We start from the raw sequence: 14,064 nt of genomic DNA, 5'->3' as shown, positions 1-14,064 counted from the left end.
TTTAAATTAAATATTATTAATATGAAATATTTGACATTTTTAATTTTGATATTGAAGCAACGTATTAAAATTTTGAAATATTATTTTTCTGAGTTATTTATTCTTGAATATTTTCATAAGATTTTCTTTTGGATTATTCTGGCATGAGCCGTGAGCTCTTTATTATTGAAAAATATTGTTGATGATTCTTTTGTGGAAAATTGGAATATTGGGCACTTGAGGTGCAAATTGTGATATATTGTGATATTGATAAGCATGCGGTGGTATAAGGTCTGGGTGTTGAAACGCATGCGGTGAGATAAGGGTGGCTTGATACGCGTGGCTAGTAGGGGTGACTACTAGAAGTCATGCGGTGTAATAACGGTGGCTAAAACGCGGGATGCTATTTCGGAAAAAATATTTTCTTTAAATAAATTGTGAAGGCTCCCGCGGTGATATAAGGAAATGAGATATTGTAAAATTATTTATAATTTGGGACTACGAGGCGGTACCTCGTTAGTGCCCTTGTTGATATTGATTTATGGCCATAGTTGCTTTCGATTAATTGTTGTGATTTTCATAAAGTTGAAGGAAATTATGTTTTGATTCCACGAGATATTATTTGCAATTATTTGGTGTCATTAAATGTGACATACTATTTGATTCATTTCCAATGTCATTTTATTTTACTATATTGATAAATATTTTACCATGCCATTATTATATTCCAGTAGGGTCTCACCTGACCTCGTCACTACTCTACCGATGTTAGGCTTGGCACTTACTGGGTACCGCTGTGGTGTACTCATACTATACTTCTGCACATCTTTTTGTGCAGATCCAGGTATATTTTACCAGCCTAGACGTCAGTGAGTTACCTGCGCACAGAGACTTCGAGGTATATCTGCCAGCGTCCACAGACTCCGGAGTCCCCTTCTATCATTTTATGTTGCTTCTTTATATTTTATTTAGACTTTGACATATAGAGACATTGAGAATAAATTCTTAGAAGCATGTGATTTATTTCTACCGGGTTTTGGGAGTTGAAATTGTTTGAATTGTAGTTTATTTACTTCAGATATTTATTATTATTCCGTATTGATAGGCTTACCTAGTCTTATAGACTAGATGTCATCATGACCTCCTACGGAGGGAATTTGGGGTCGTGACAAGACGGCTATGAACAATGAATCTTTATTTGATTTCTTTAGCTATGCTAAATTTTGGTTATTAAATCTTTTTTATTTAAATATGTAGGATTCCTAATTTGCAACTACATTATATCTTTAACCTATGACAACTTTATTATTTCCTTATATTCATCAATACCTTTATGTTAAGTTTTATATAATGAAGTTAATTACTTTTTATGCAAGGTCTCCTATTCATACTAAGTTATCTAGCAAAGTAGAAAACCCATTATATGAAGGAGACCTGTTTTCGTTGGCATCGTTTTTTCACATTTCAACGAGTGAAGCCAAGGTAATTTGCTAGAAATTAATTCGTATTACGATCCATGCGGTATTTCATCACTTTCGTTCAACAAATTGTCATTGATATTGCACGTTGTAGTACATATGTAGTACATAGTTTTATTCTTTTTCTATTTTTTGTCTAATTTAGTAACTATGTTAATTTTTTTGAACAAGATAAATCCTTAGATAACATAGAAGCGGAAGTGATACATGTCAGTTCAACAATAATCGCTAGCTTAATGTCATTACTACTATATACAAATTCTTCAACCATGTCATATGTCAGTTGGGAACATCCTTTATCACGTTTGGAAAATATCCAAACACCATCGCTGCAAATTTATAAAAAAGTTCACTTTAGCCACATATATGAGCAACGTAACATTTGGTAATTTAAGATCCATTAAAAATTTAATTTTTATTGAGTAATGTAATTTTATTTTTTCCATGTTACGGAAAAATATTTTACACTTGGGAGGGTTTAATATTAACTATTAAAAATGAATCAACAAAAATTAAATTGGTTTTTTAATGTTGAGAATAAATAATTAAGTTCTTAAATTAATTATTAACAAAAAACTCAATTCAGTTATACTCCAAATTCATCAAATAAGTAAAAATATTAAGTTGACAAAACTCTTAAACTACATAAATTTATTTTCATAAGAATAATATGACGGTAAAAGAAACTAGACAAAAGAGCGAGACTTGAAGCAGTAAGGATGAAACCTTGGAAGATGACATATTAATTGTCATTTATTTTTTTCCTTTTCCGCATACATTCCATTATTGCCCACTGTGCGGGATTACACCGTGTATGTTGTTATTATTGTTGTTGCATATATTCCAATGACAGTTCCCTATATTTTTTATATATTAATTTATTTGTCTTAAACTATTAACTCAATAATATTAGTCATTTTTAAATTTTATATAGTCAATACTATATTCCTGAATCACTAAAAGACTAAGAATTTTTTTTTTAATTTGTGTTATTTGATAAATCTTTGAAAATTTGTGATATTTTTTTTTTTTGTGACCTTTTGCTTTTCTCATAGAAATACTTATAACTTTTATAAGATATTCCCACGGGAAATCTTGAGAATCACGGTATAACTTCTAAGAACTTTTGTAGGATATGATTTTATGTTATAGTGCTAGCTAAATGTGATTCATTATTTTCAAGCTTATACTTTTTAAAGTTTTTATTTTATAATTCAAATACATTTTTAAATATGTTTTACGTAATTTTATAAAATTATGTATCAATTAATATGGGTACACGCACAAAACGCGTACGTCTTAGCTACCCTAACACTAGTAAAACGTAATTAACTAACGCGATTACACTAGGACTGCTTATTGGGCGGATTGAGCGGTTAATTACTCTTAACAGTTTGGCTTAACGGTTATCGGCTTTTAAATGTATTAATCCGCTAGCCATCCGATAAGATATCGGGCGGATTGGTAACGGTTTAGCTCTTATCGGGCGGTTATTGGGCGGTTTATCGGCCTAATTCAATCTATATGGCATTCATTAATTGTTTGTTGACCGCCTAGCATACAAATTTAGAATAGGAAATTACACATTGAGTCCAGACATACATGTCTGTTAACGCCTACATAAGAATGATGTAGTGTGTCATGTGTTGTAGAGTGAAAAGAGTTGTGGCACAACACTGTTGTTCTTCTATTAAACATAGACAACATGCATTAGTTTTAAAAAAACAAAAGCAGAGGTGAACCATAGACAACATCTTAAACAATCTTGTTGTAGGGTGGGAGAATAAGCTAAGCTAAGCCAAGCCTGGGATATTCTGATGCATAGTACGTAACGGTTCTGATTATTTAGGAATTAGGCGTTAGAAGTTAGAACTTAGAGATTGAGTACTGGAAGAAGTGGAAGGGTTTTTGATATTTAATATTTTATATATATATATATATATATATATATATATATATATATATTCTTAACGGGTTAACGGATTATCCGTTAAGAAAATTGAATAATCCGCCCCCAAACCGATAAGCCGTTAATAAAAATATTTCAATCCGTTCCCCGTCCGTTAAACCGTTAACCCGATACCAATAAACCATTAAGCTTCGGTTTCGGTTCGGTTTTGAACGCCACTGCATTACACAGCGCAATCGTGTTTGCAATCAAAATCATTTACCAATTTACAGTAATGCCCCTCTGTATCACCGTTGGATACTGAATAAAATTCGTTTCCTTTTATTAACGTTAAAACCGTAAACGTCAAAACGTGCCAACGTGATCCCTTCTTCCTTCCTTCCCCCTCAAAAATTTTTCATCAATGCAGAAATAGGCGAAGAAGAATATATCACCAGATATATTATAGGAACAAAAAATAAATAAAGGAAGGAAAAAAGGGGGGAAATTAAATTATGGCAGTTTCTTCATTGCATTTCAATTATGGACAAATGAGCCTTTTCGTTCTGATTTTATCATCATCAATAATAGCAGGACATGCTGCCCCTACTACCAATGTCCATAGCTCCTGCAGCAATGATATCAATATGGTAAATTATTTCCAAACTCGTTTTGCATATGTTATTTTTAGAGCAAAAAGAATTGTGGGTTTGGTTTTTGGGTGGTAATTTTGTGGAAAATGTCATGTCTTTGTATTATTTTTAATTTCATTTTATGGTTTTCATTAATAAAAATGGATGCTGAGCCTAACAACTCCAAAAAGTTAGCTCATGATGAGTATTGGCAAGAACATATTAGGATAACTTAACCTTCATTTTGTTTATCTTGGGTAGTAATTATGTGGAAAATTATGATGGGGTTATGAATTTTATTATTTTCTTTTGTGGGGTTTCTAAAGTTAAGAACTTTTTTTGTGGTGTTGTAATGAGATGATTTTTGAATGGGTGAGGAGGCTTTGCCTTTGGGTTAATGAATTTGGAGGGATTTGATTCTACAACAACAACAATATAATCCCACAAGTGACATTTGATTAAAAAGGGCAGCCCGATGCATTAAGCTCCTGCTATGCGCGTGATTCGGGGAAGGGCCGGACCACAAGAAACTATTGTACGCAGCCTTACCTTGCATTTCTATAACAGGCTGCTTCCACAGCTCGAACCCGTGACCTCCTAATCATGTGACAGCAACAAGTGACATTTGATTCTGAAATTAAATATTTTTGATGATTTAGAAATTCATCTGGAGCCAACCCTCAGGACCAACTGTGGACTTCGAAACTCGGAGATAATGGGCCCGCCTCTCTTTCTCCTCTTAAATACCAAGCTTAGTTCCTTATGATGCAATGCTCGAACCTGTGAGCCCGTGACCTAAGTCACAAGTCCCTCAACTTTTGATACTTGAGCTAAGCCTTGGGGCTTAATTAAATAATGTAATAATTCTGAGGTTCTGGTGTGTGTTTTTTGGATGTTACTGTATAAAGATTTATTCAGGAATTAAGAAAACTGCAATCTGATCATATCTCGAAGAGATGGAATTTAACAACATAGATAAGATTGGTTTGGTCCATTTTTTAGTTGGTCTAGAAGTATTCTCTGTTTTAGTTATGTTCAGCACATATGGAAACTTACTGATGTTATTGTATTTAATTCTTTTTCTTCCTTTTTTTCAAAGATTCTGGTGAAGTTGTGGGTTAATGGTGCTGAGAAAGATTCAATAGTTGGCTTGAGTGCGTCATTTGGATCTGTATTACCCACTGATACTAAACATGCCCCCAGATTGCCTGCTGTTTATACTCAACCGTCGAATAGCTGTTCTGCTTCCTCCACTAAGGTATTTACCCCACATTCCTTACACACCTTTACTTTTAGGTGGATACCGGAAATATAGTCCAAGGTGCTGCTTAAAGGGCAGCCCGGTGCACTAAGCTCCCGTTCAGGTGCTGCTTAAAGGGCAGCCCGGTGCACTAAGCTCCCGCTCATAGCGGGAGCTTAGTTCCCAATTTTGATAGTCCAAGGTGATGCTTGCTTAAATAATAGTCGTAGTTCTTTGACTGCCCAATTTTGTTTCTTTGATCTTTGTTGATGATCTTGCACCCGTCATTTGCTGATTTGAGAATATTGGAGAATGATAGAAGTCCTACCTTAAGAGCAACAAATTGCCTAAAGAAACTTTTTCTTTTACATGCGATACATAAACTTAGGTGACAACAAAGTTTGTTTTACATGCAATACATAAACTTAGGTGACAACGTCTATAGGTTAAGCATGCATTTAAGCATCAGGTAGTTAACTAAAATCAAGCTTCTAGAGTCTGCATAAAACAACTTATTTCAGCATATGAAAAACTTAAAGAGTAAGTTTCAAGTGTGAAAATCCAAAAGGTACTCTTTGCTAAAAGTAATCATATAATGGTCCAATTGCAGAAATTTCCCTTACTAACAATTTGTGAGTCTTCTAAAGTTGCAATTGTCTTTGCTTTTTCTTTCATTGAGCTTGTGTTGGTTTTAGAGATACATATACTAGTGGTGTTTGTGGACGAAAAGTACCCTTTTTGTGTTTAGAGCATAGATTTTAAGATTTGAAGAAGCCCTCAAACTCCACCAATTCTTTTGAGTTCAAATATTACTTTCGAAAGGATAAGATTAAATTTTTAGTTCCTATAAACAAGAACTTTCCTATCATGAAAACAACGATGGATATAGACTCCTAGATTGTGCAGAAATTGAATCACATACTAGTGTGGAAGAGTTTCAGTTATAAAATAACCTGAAAGGGTTACCACTAAGATCTGTCAGAAATTAAGTATAACTACGTTGGCTCATTTGTAATCTATAATGTTTGTTACAAACTGTTTTTACTTTGAAATACCAAAGAAGTCTAATTTTTCATTTCAGTTTGGCTGTTGCAAAAAATAGTTTTGGCATTGTCCTACGAAAACGAAAAAATAGTTGTAGTGTTAGTTTTACATTAAATAATGCAGAGATATCAATTGTTCTAGTTATCAGGCTCTATTGCACTAGCTCGTCGCGGTGAATGCGATTTTCTAATCAAGGCTACGGTTGCCCAAGCAGGAGGTGCATCAGGGGTTGTGCTAATAAATACTGAAGGAGGTTGTAACCCTGACTCACTTTGTCATCTTAGGTCTCAAGATCTATTTAGTTATGTTTCCTCTCATCTCTTTCTGAATGACACCACTTCCTGCATTATTTAGGTCCTCTGGAGATTGCGTGTCCCAACAATTCTACCGTATCTAATGTAACCGTTCCCGTCGTTTCAATTTCAAATGATGGGGGAAACATTATTGATAAATACATAGCTGCAGGAAAGAGAGGTAAAGCCCTGGCGTCATCTATATTGCTTAAATATTTTGTCAAGGATTAGCTTTTCTTTGGATTCTAAATTTGATTGTTAAGAGGTTGAGTAGCTTATGATGAAATGCACGTTTCTCGTATTACATATTATACAGTTTTTGCGATAAGTATGAAAATATAATCCCATATCTTTCTTGTTAACTTTTGGTGCAACCAAGAGATCATTGTTGCATAGATTATTGGTGTATTCCATAGGAAATCATATGAAAGTTATGCGTATTATTGAAAGCTTTTAGATGATAGTCAATTAATTGTTGTGTACGGGTGATGTACATTCGTTGCAAAAGCATGTCACAGGTTAATACTTTGAAAAAGCAGTTACGCGATGAGTTTGAGATGAAAGTTTATGGGATAGAGGTCAACATGCCTATATCAAGAAGTTTTTTCAGCGTTTCAACATGAACAATGCACAACTTATAACCATACATTGCTGCACGTTTCATGTATCTCCAGACATGTCAGTTAACAGATGAAGAGATGAGTATCATGTATAAGATGGTTTACGCTCATCTTGACATTTCACATTCTGTTAATGTATTGAGTAGATTCAGGGCATGTTCCAGGAAAGAACAATTACCACCAGGGAAATGGATGTGATGTCTATAAACACCTAAAAGCTAGCTCGAAAGGGATGTCTATAACTCATAGTTTTAACTGATGTGAAACTTCCAACATCCCCTCCCCCAGAAGCCCATGGTTGACATCTGGAGTGGGGACTGGGGTGTAACATAATATGGTTGGCCTGACATTGGGATGAGTCCAACTCTAATAGCATGTTAGAAAGGACATTGGGCCTAATTCCAACACTCAAAAGCTCTCTCAAGATGTATGAATTGTCCAAGACTATTATAAGGAGACTACAACTTATACACAATCTGTATTGGATGCTAACAGCTACAACAGAGATTGAGTATATGACTTTCATATTAATATATATATATAAAAAAAAGAGGTTGAGTGTATGACTCTCAAAGGTTATACTGGCTTGATTCTTGCTAAAAAGAAAGGGTTGCACTGGCTTGATGAGTTTAATAACTACCATTAAGGAATGATTGCTAAGCTGTGTTGACTAGAGTAAATGGCTTTTTATATATCTTTTTGCTAATCTTTTTATTTCTTGTTTGTTTTATTTCACTTGGAATACTTATGATATGTGTGTTTCTTTTACTTAATCCAGTGGAGCTGCTGTTATATTCGCCAGATCGCCCTATTGTGGACTACTCGGTGTCGTTCATATGGTTGATGGCTGTTGGAACAATTATCTGTGCAGCTCTTTGGAAAAGATTTACTCAATCTAAGGAAAGTGATGACTGTGAACTAAAAAAACAAATACACACACACACAAAATGAGAAGCTCTTCTTCACATTTGACATGCTAAGCTTCTAACATTCTATTAAATTCAGTTAGCAGCAATCCCATCTTTGCTTTTGTCTGCGGCTACTTTGATAAAATTGCCATTACTGAATCTTGAAGTTGATCTAGTTATTTAGATTACCCTGGCTGTTGGATTTTGGGTTACACAATTAGGTTATAGTTGTTGGTCTTTAAAAATTTAGCTACTTGCATCAGAAGAGCTGCGCAGAAAGTTGACATACATATGAGTTGACCAAGGTTGATATGTTCTGTGTAATTTTTTCACTACTCTGCCATTTGCTTTTCCAAATAATTCATTCTTGATACATACTTGCTCTGTGGATATTTTTGTTTCTGATCGTTGCTTTTCCAAATATAGTTTGGAGAACTCCTCATTTGTGTTAATATACAAATTATTTAGTATTGGAATGAAATATACCTGAATAGAGCGGAATGGAACCGAAGATTCATATATAACCTCAGTTGATGCGCGCGCAAACACACACATGCATCTATAACTGAATTTGACGTATGCTCTATATTTATGTGTTATGAGCATACTGTGAACATGTCTCCTTTAGTTTTCCTACTTGTAGTGTGTGTCAAATTTGGATAACACCTACTGATGCCTTGTCTGTAATGTCTTAAAAAATTGGTATGCTTTCGTTACAGGATGATGATGTAGCAGCCAAGGAGGATGATGACAGTGAAATTCTGCACATTACTGCATGGACTGCTATTGGGTTTGTCATCTCAGCATCCACATTTCTGGTGCTACTTTACTTTTTCATGTCGACGTGGTTTGTCTGGCTGCTGATAATACTTTTCTGTATCGGTGGAATTGAGGTATTCAAGTTCGGTCTTTCTCCATCTTGACTTTCCTCTAAGCCAATACAATTTGGTCTGATAAAACCATCTCATTTTTTTTTTAAAACTGTTGAATTAGTTGATAGTCTGGGGCCATGCATTTAGTATCTTACAGATGAGCAAGATAATGATATCATGCATCTGTTCGAATGTTACGCAAAGAAAATGGAAGATAAACTTGAAGTTCTAAAGATTTTTATAAGAATGTGTTTGTCAATGCCTAATAACTTATACTATGATGGATCTATGAATTATTATGTTACTGAACTATAATATTCCTCCTTGCAATATTTTCAGTGCATATAGAAGTTTTTCCTGTTAATCTAGTTCTCTACCTACAAAATAATCAGGGAAATGATACGACTTTGTGCTTTGGTAGTAACTGTTTCATAGCTGGTCAAATCGAGCGTTCAAGTGGACAAATATTTTGTCATGCTCCCACTCCCCGGCCTTAGAACCTTGATAAAAATATTCAAAGAGATTTCTGGGACAGGGAGTGCTAGTCCTGTATGATGTGTACAATCATATACCGTAAGGATTAACAAAAGTAGATCCTACGAAGCAATTGTTTGAGCATATCTAAGGAAGTCCCGAGTCTTCACTAGTGAACATTGCTTCCCGGACATCAAAGGTAGAGCTTGGGGATAGAACTAGACTTGAATTTACTAAAGGTATTCCTCTCCTTAAAAAGGTTTTTCTAATGTTTCCAACCAAAAGGTCCAAAGTGACCATTAAAGGGTTACTGTCCAGTTTTTGCTCTCTTTTCCATATTGTAGTAGTGCAAAGACGCGAAAGTCCTCACATTTTGGCACAACACACTGGGACAACATCCTACGTAGGCCCACCCAATTTCCATGGAGATTTACATGGTTCACACATTACTGAAAAAGAGGCATTTCAGATGAGTGGATTGCATTTTCTATTCACTTGTGCCAGGTTACAAGGTTAAAATAGTTACAATTAAATGCCCTTATCAGTTTAATGGTTCAAATCAATCGCTGGACTCTTGAATCGTACTACAAATGTTAAACGTTTCTTGATATGCGAAATTCATGCATTTCTGTGACCTGGTTGCTTAAATTGTTGAATTTTCCTCTATAAGGTGCTCTTCAATCACCAGGCCAGTTTTCTTTTTGGGCATGAAAAGTGAATTAGTAGCTTTGGAGTTGTATTTATTCAAAACACCTCATTTGTGCCTAGTATCCCTGGTTTATACTTTCACTTTCATGTTATCTTATGGTAGGAGATCATTGTTGGTTACATTGTCATGGAGCTATGCTTTCTTAACCACAAAGTCAAGGGAGTGCTGGGGCTGATTAGGTGTATTTAGGCTTAATTTTCTGGTTGCATCAAAGACCTTAAGTTATCTATGCTTTCCACTTGAGATCTTAGGAACGGTAAATTTATCCAACGTTTTGTGTGATACAAGCATTTTTCCATGATAATTGTGCCTGTCATAATCTTCTGAAAGGTTAACCTTTCCATCTGCTTATAGATGTAATTGTAATATGTGAACTTACAGATCCAAATGCTTTAGTTAGCTTTCACTTTTTCTTAGTTGACGTGCTCAAGTCCATATCTATGGTGCTTGGGAGGTTGGGTTACCTATTTTCTGACTACTCATTCACTTTCAAATTATTAGCATACATTTGATTTTGACGCTTGATTTGTGCAACATATGCAATTATATCATGATCATATGCACATTCTACGTTTTTGGCTGAGCAAAACTTAATCTTGTTTGCTCTTGGTCAGCATTTTTTTCTGCTTGTTGAACTTTTATTCTTTAATTGTTTCCTTCTCAGGGACTGCATAACTGCATAGTGTCGCTCATACTAAGGTATTCTCTATTGACCCATGATGTCTGTGTCATATTTATGTGTAGAATTTCTGATTAGATCTTCAACTATGCTTCCTACAATCTTTTAAGCAGCAAATGTAGAGGTTGTGGAAAGAAAACACTGAATTTGCCGCTTCTTGGGGAGGTCACTATTCTGTCTCTAGTTGTCCTAGTACTTTGTGTGGCGTTCGCCATCTTCTGGGCAGTAAACAGGAAAGAATCATACTCTTGGATTGGTCAAGACATTCTTGTAAGCTAATCTATAATTTCTTCCTAAACTATTTCATGTTGTCGTTTGTGTGATAGACCTTTGCAGTTGGATATTTATTTGTGTTATTCGTTGAGTGATCTCCTTAAATCTGCTATATGATTTCTAGGATAATAGAGTTTAATGCATCCATATCACCAAGTCTCACTCTTCTAGATATTTACACCAGCTGAAAACTGTTTAAAATAAAAGAGAACTTTATTTTTGCCAGGGAATTGCTTTGATGATCACTGTTCTGCAGTTGGCTCAGTTGCCTAATATAAAGGTGTGTTGATAGCTTCTATAAACTCACTAGTGAAAACAGTATTTCTTGTTTTTCTTTACCTATGTTTACTAATGTACTTCTCATTTGTGTCATTCCTTTCTCTTTTTAGGTCGCTACAGTGCTTCTGTGTTGCGCATTTGTCTATGACATCTTCTGGGTTTTCCTATCTCCTACTATATTCCATGATAGTGTTATGATTTCAGTAAGTTTCTCTTTAGCTACAGTTTCAGTCTCTACCGCTGATGCATATAACTTATCTGTGTCGCAGACCTTTTTGGGGGATGTCTTGAGTGATATATTGGTTCGGAAAGTGTTCAAATCATATCATGAGTTGGTTTGAGATAAGATTTGGATGAGAAAATGAAGAAAAGTTAAATTAATCTAAAATTATATTTTTCTTAGTTTTGAGAAATAGTATATTTTAGAATCTAAAATTAATCTATAATTAGTCATTGCTTAGCATATGTAACATGCATGTGTGCAAAGTAGCAGTATACGTTTAACTTCTTTTGAGGCTCTTTGAGTATTTAACTGATTGACGTGGATTGTGGAAATTTCACAAAATGAAACAAAAGTTTTTTATTGATTTGCACAGAACTAGGTGATTATTTTTATTAAGCTGATCCAGATTGTTTAAAACATATTAGATGCACTTGTGTGATTTTAAATGTGCACACATGTATGTTTTATCTTTTAATGGTTTAAAATTTGCTTTTGTTTTTCTTTTTGGTATATGTTAATTGAATTTTATTTTGATTGGTTAATTGGTGGTGCTTTCTTTATTAAGCTGGATTGGATGGTGTGGTTATATCGAAACACGAATTTTGTCATGCACTTCATACCAGAACATAGTTTAGCTCTTCAGTATCTGTCATTAAGTTTTTGTGTTGGCGGGTTTGGCCCCTGTTGTAGGTTGCTAAAGGTAAGAAAGCTGGTGGAGAATCAATCCCGATGCTTCTGAGAGTTCCTAAAGTAACAGATCCTTATAATGGCTTTGATATGCTTGGCTTTGGGGATATTCTCTTCCCTGGTTTGCTAATTTGCTTTACGTACAGGTATTTTTGCTCTTCAGTCATCTTACAACGATAATTATTAAAAGGAAATATAAGCTCTTCAGTAGTCTTGCAACGATAATTGTTGCAGAGATGTTTTCAAGTCCACGGCTATTATTGACTATATAAATTGTAATGGCTTAGCTGCTATTTTTCAAAATTCACTCATTTTTTCCTACAGAATGATGGCGATTCAGTTTTGACTTCTTAATTAATGAATTATCCCATTTCCAGAACATAAACAATCGGACCTCTTGTTGATCTCCTCAATCTTCTTTTGCAGATTTGACGAAGCTAGAAGGAAGGGAGTACTAAAAGGATACTTCCTTTGGCTGATGATTGGTTATGGGACCGGTGGGTACTTCGCTTTTCTTTCTTCTTTTTTATTTTATTTATTTTTTGTTTTTCTGGTCCTTTCTGCTTTTACCTGCTCTTATTTTGTTAATCCAGATCTGCTTCTGGTAATGCATTACTGCTGCTCTTAGTTGCTTGAGACCATAAAAACCTTGAAAAGATCAAAAGACCCACATGTCTATCCGAAAATTTGCCGAGACACATTGAACAGAGTGGATTTTCATTTGTGTATAAATGACAATTAAGACTTAAAAGCACATACTCTGATAAAAACGTATTCAACATAATGGACAGAGTTACCCAGTATCTGTGCTAGTGGGAGGTAGCAAGTACCAGGTAGAATTAATCGAGGTGCACGCATGCTGTCCCGGACACCAAGGTTATCCAAAAAAATGAAATCTGCACATAACCGAAACTCAGAAAAAGAAGTCTCTCTTTACCGAGTTCGGCTCCCATAATGCAGATCGTCTTTAGATTCTCACTCCAACGTACAATTATTTCATTCAATGCCTCTAACCTCCAACTATTGTAATACAACAATGTTTCTTCTGCTTATTAGTCTGCACATAAATTGTTTGTGTGCCTCGTATATTAATTCTATTTTTTTACAGGTAAATCGATATTGATGATTTGTCATTCTTACTTTGTTTCCTTCTTGATTCTTGTAAATTTTCTAATGCTGCATTTCATTCATTCCTCACCTTAATCAATCTAAAATCCGTGCAGGTCTTTGCTTGACTTACTTGGGCTTGTATTTAATGGACGGACATGGTCAACCCGCTCTCCTGTATCTCGTGCCATGCACACTAGGTATGGCAAACTAATGACCACTTAGTTAAAGTTGATGTTAAGTTTTTCATCGTTTTCAAAACCTTTATTCTCTAGGAACATGTGTGGTACTGGGTTTGGTGAGAGGCGAATTGAAAGACCTTTGGAACGATAGCGATGAATCAAAACAAATGGCTGAAGAACGTCTGGGAAGCGCGCGTCTTGGAAGCGCTTGATAGAGCTTTCGAAAGTTTATTGCATGGGCAAGAAGAATATAAAGGTGACAAGCACAAGCCATTTGGTAAAAGCTGTTGATATATAGAATTTGAAAATTTTCAAGAGGAATGCCTTTCTTTCTTGCCTTTTTATGTATAACCATTCATCCCTTTGATTGTTTAACATCCAATTTCAGTACAGCTTTACCTTGATTGTTATGTAACATCACAATAATCACAGAACAGGGAGAATGTTGTAACTCATTCAAATACTTTCAATAGTAAAGAATTCCCCTTTTCTTGTAA

At 34.8% G+C, this 14,064-nt stretch overlaps 1 protein-coding gene across 2 annotated transcripts; it reads left to right on the top strand.

Moving 5' to 3' along the window:
- Window positions 1-3,701: 3,701 nt before the first annotated feature.
- Window positions 3,702-14,064, top strand: LOC104117970 (signal peptide peptidase-like 5). Of its 2 annotated transcripts, none has more exons than XM_070185664.1 (14): window positions 3,702-3,995; window positions 5,077-5,235; window positions 6,403-6,514; window positions 6,616-6,735; window positions 7,953-8,076; window positions 8,804-8,975; window positions 10,802-10,836; window positions 10,930-11,086; window positions 11,316-11,369; window positions 11,479-11,571; window positions 12,282-12,424; window positions 12,705-12,775; window positions 13,502-13,585; window positions 13,661-14,064. In XM_070185664.1, exons 1-14 carry the CDS (start codon window positions 3,861-3,863, stop codon window positions 13,777-13,779), a joined length of 1,578 nt encoding a protein of 525 aa, XP_070041765.1. In that variant the 5' UTR covers window positions 3,702-3,860; the 3' UTR covers window positions 13,780-14,064. The 2 variants fall into 2 exon arrangements, with proteins under 2 accessions (XP_070041765.1, XP_070041764.1); XM_070185663.1 differs by having other exon boundaries at window positions 7,953-8,087; window positions 8,815-8,975.

Source organism: Nicotiana tomentosiformis, chromosome 9 (genome assembly GCF_000390325.3).
Source record: "Nicotiana tomentosiformis chromosome 9, ASM39032v3, whole genome shotgun sequence".
Classification (NCBI taxonomy): Eukaryota; Viridiplantae; Streptophyta; class Magnoliopsida; order Solanales; family Solanaceae; genus Nicotiana; species Nicotiana tomentosiformis.
Note: the sequence above shows the minus strand (reverse complement) of the source record. Positions and strands in the feature narration are given on the sequence as shown.

Excerpts from the sequence above, each read along its gene's own strand:
- LOC104117970 (XM_070185664.1), top strand. The coding sequence starts at position 3,861 with ATGGCAGTTTCTTCATTGCATTTCAATTATGGACAAATGAGCCTTTTC. Across the intron at positions 3,996-5,076 it reads GCAGCAATGATATCAATATG|ATTCTGGTGAAGTTGTGGGT; the intron begins GTAAATTATTTC and ends TTTTTTTCAAAG. Across the intron at positions 8,077-8,803 it reads AGATTTACTCAATCTAAGGA|TGATGATGTAGCAGCCAAGG; the intron begins AAGTGATGACTG and ends TTCGTTACAGGA.